Below are 2,232 nucleotides of genomic sequence, written 5' to 3'. Positions count from 1 at the left end.
TTTTCCTGGATTCAAGGACAGATCCCCCTATTCATTACCACGGGCTATGCTGATAGTCTTACAGAGCTGGGGGCAGAGGGTTGAACGTCCACAGGGGGCTTGATTTTGTGCCCCTCTCACACCCACCCTTGCCTAGGGTGCTAATAGTCTCTTCTTGGTAAGGGACCCCACGTGGGGCAGCAGTAGCAGCTGAGCACTGCTTGCAGCCAATCCTGGGTGGATGCTAGAGAGAGGTGGGTGGGTTCCTGCAGAGCTGCTCCTGCCCCCTCCTGGGGTAACGGGGTTATATGAAGGCAGACAGCTGGAGACTGGGGAGTGGAGGAGTCTGCATCCCAGTGTCCGCCTGGCAGAAAGGTGAGTCTGCTGCTGGGGAGAGGGGAACTTCCCACTCACTAATCTCTGATTACCAGCAAAACGCCATTCAGCAGTGTTTATAGAGAGGGACAGGTTCTCTCTGCACAGGCACTCCCTCCCCCCCCCCCCCCCAGACCTCCACCTTTCCTCTTCCTCAGCCCTCTCTCACCCCTCTAGCCCTCATCCTAGAGTTACCAACTCAGCTCCCAATTTCTCTGCTCCCGGAAAAAAGCCACGTCCTCTCCTGCCATTCTCCCTCAGCCCTCCACCTTTCCTCATGCTCTCCTTATCCCTAACACCCCCTCCCCCCCCCCTTCCACTGCTCCAGCCCTCCTCTTCCCTCACCCCCATCCTATTGTTAAGAACTCTGCTGCCTGAAAAGCGCCCTCTCTCCCTTCCACCCCTGCAGAGCCCTCCATTCCTTCTGCCCTCCCCCATCCATCCATAGACCTTGCCTTCCTTACTCCTGTTCATACACTTTCATTCCGCCTCACCCCTTCACCTCCCGAGCTTGCTTTAGCTCCCCCCTGCCCTCCCCTCAGCCACAGCTTCTCTCCTCCTCTTTCAGAGAGGAAGGTTGGACTTGATGTGCTTAATCCATGCCCTAGATATGAACCTTGAGCAGAGTGGAGAGGGCGCAGGCTCCTTTCAAACACTTTCCTTCTCTCTGCACAGCTCTGTTAAGGAAGAAAAGGCTCGGCTCGTGCCCTCTGAAAGAAAATGAGCAGTATCGTTGTGTACCAGTACCCCAATTTCCAGGGCAAGAGTCAGCGCTTCACCACGCACGTCGAGGATCTGAAGAAAACAGAGTTTGGGTGCCTGGCGGGCTCTGCCCAGGTCACCGGGCAGCCATGGCTGGCCTACCAGAATCCCTACATGATGGACTTTGTCAAGCTCTTGGAAGAGGGGGACTACCCGGACCTGAGCGCACTGCAGGTCCGGGCCCTGCGCTTCATCGTGGAGAACCTGGAGAATCCCCACCTTCTGCTCTTCGAGAAGGACTACTTTGAAGGAAGGTGTGTGGCACTCACCCAAGCAACCAAGCTGGCCGACGTCCAGTTCGATAAGCGGGCCCGCTCTCATTACGTCAGGAGCGGAGCCTGGCTCCTGTATGACAGTGAATCCAAGAACGGGAGGTGCCTTCTGGCCACAGCTGGGGAGTGCAAGAACTATGAGGGCTTAAACTTCCACGACAAGCTCTCTTATGCGGTGCCCATGAAGGCCGGAAACTCCATGAGATCCTACTCGCTGGCCTGAGCGAGGGATGCCCCACACGCAGCTCTCTTCTCTCCTGCCCACCAAGGCTACCAGATGCCTCTCCTCCAGAGCTTCCTGCCAGCAGGAGCAAGACACTTGCCTCTTTCACTGTCCTTGACTTTGAATCTCTTCTAATAAGGAATAAATGAGATCATTTAATGTCACTTTTGTCTTTACGGTATTTTCAGATTCCTAGTGTGGGTGGCCAGACAGCAGGGAGCAGGCCCCCTGACCCCCTGCATGGCTCACGTTTTAATGTTGATTACTAAGCCTGATTATCCTTCTATGCTCCCTCATTAATTATAAGTATATGTGTGCCTAGTGCCAGCCTGCACAGCCCATGGGCTCTCCCCCTAGCTCCTGAATTCTGCCTTCATACGACCCCAGTCACAGCAGCTGTGGTCATCCAGCCATGGCCCCCATGGCACCTGAAGCAGCATCCTGGGGGGGCGGGAAAGCTTTGGCTAATTCTCCTAAGTAACTCCTGACCTGAGGGGAAGGGTTCCTGGAGCGCAGGGCATTCGTCCACATTCCTGACCACGACCTCTCTTCTAGTGCTGACTTCCGACCCTGCGATGGGGAGTAATTTCTAAAATGTCAACCAGACTCCGCCCAACCGAC

General features: G+C 55.5%; 1 protein-coding gene across 1 annotated transcript; it reads left to right on the top strand.

The window, feature by feature from the left end:
- The first annotated feature begins 289 nt into the window (after positions 1–289).
- On the top strand, positions 290–1,745 carry LOC115078880 (epidermal differentiation-specific protein-like). The gene is made up of 2 exons (XM_029581951.1): positions 290–354; positions 1,030–1,745. The coding sequence occupies exon 2, from the start codon at positions 1,075–1,077 to the stop codon at positions 1,609–1,611; it is 537 nt and encodes a 178-aa protein (XP_029437811.1). The 5' UTR covers positions 290–354; positions 1,030–1,074; the 3' UTR covers positions 1,612–1,745.
- The last annotated feature ends 487 nt before the right edge of the window (positions 1,746–2,232 follow it).

The sequence above is a fragment of the Rhinatrema bivittatum genome, chromosome 16 (assembly GCF_901001135.1).
Source record: "Rhinatrema bivittatum chromosome 16, aRhiBiv1.1, whole genome shotgun sequence".
Lineage (NCBI taxonomy): Eukaryota > Metazoa > Chordata > Amphibia > Gymnophiona > Rhinatrematidae > Rhinatrema > Rhinatrema bivittatum.
The sequence above is the reverse complement of the archived record's forward strand: the minus strand, read 5'-3'. Positions and strand labels throughout refer to the sequence as shown.

Bases quoted from the DNA above. Each gene is read 5' to 3' on its own strand.
- LOC115078880 (XM_029581951.1), top strand. From the start codon at position 1,075: ATGAGCAGTATCGTTGTGTACCAGTACCCCAATTTCCAGGGCAAGAGT.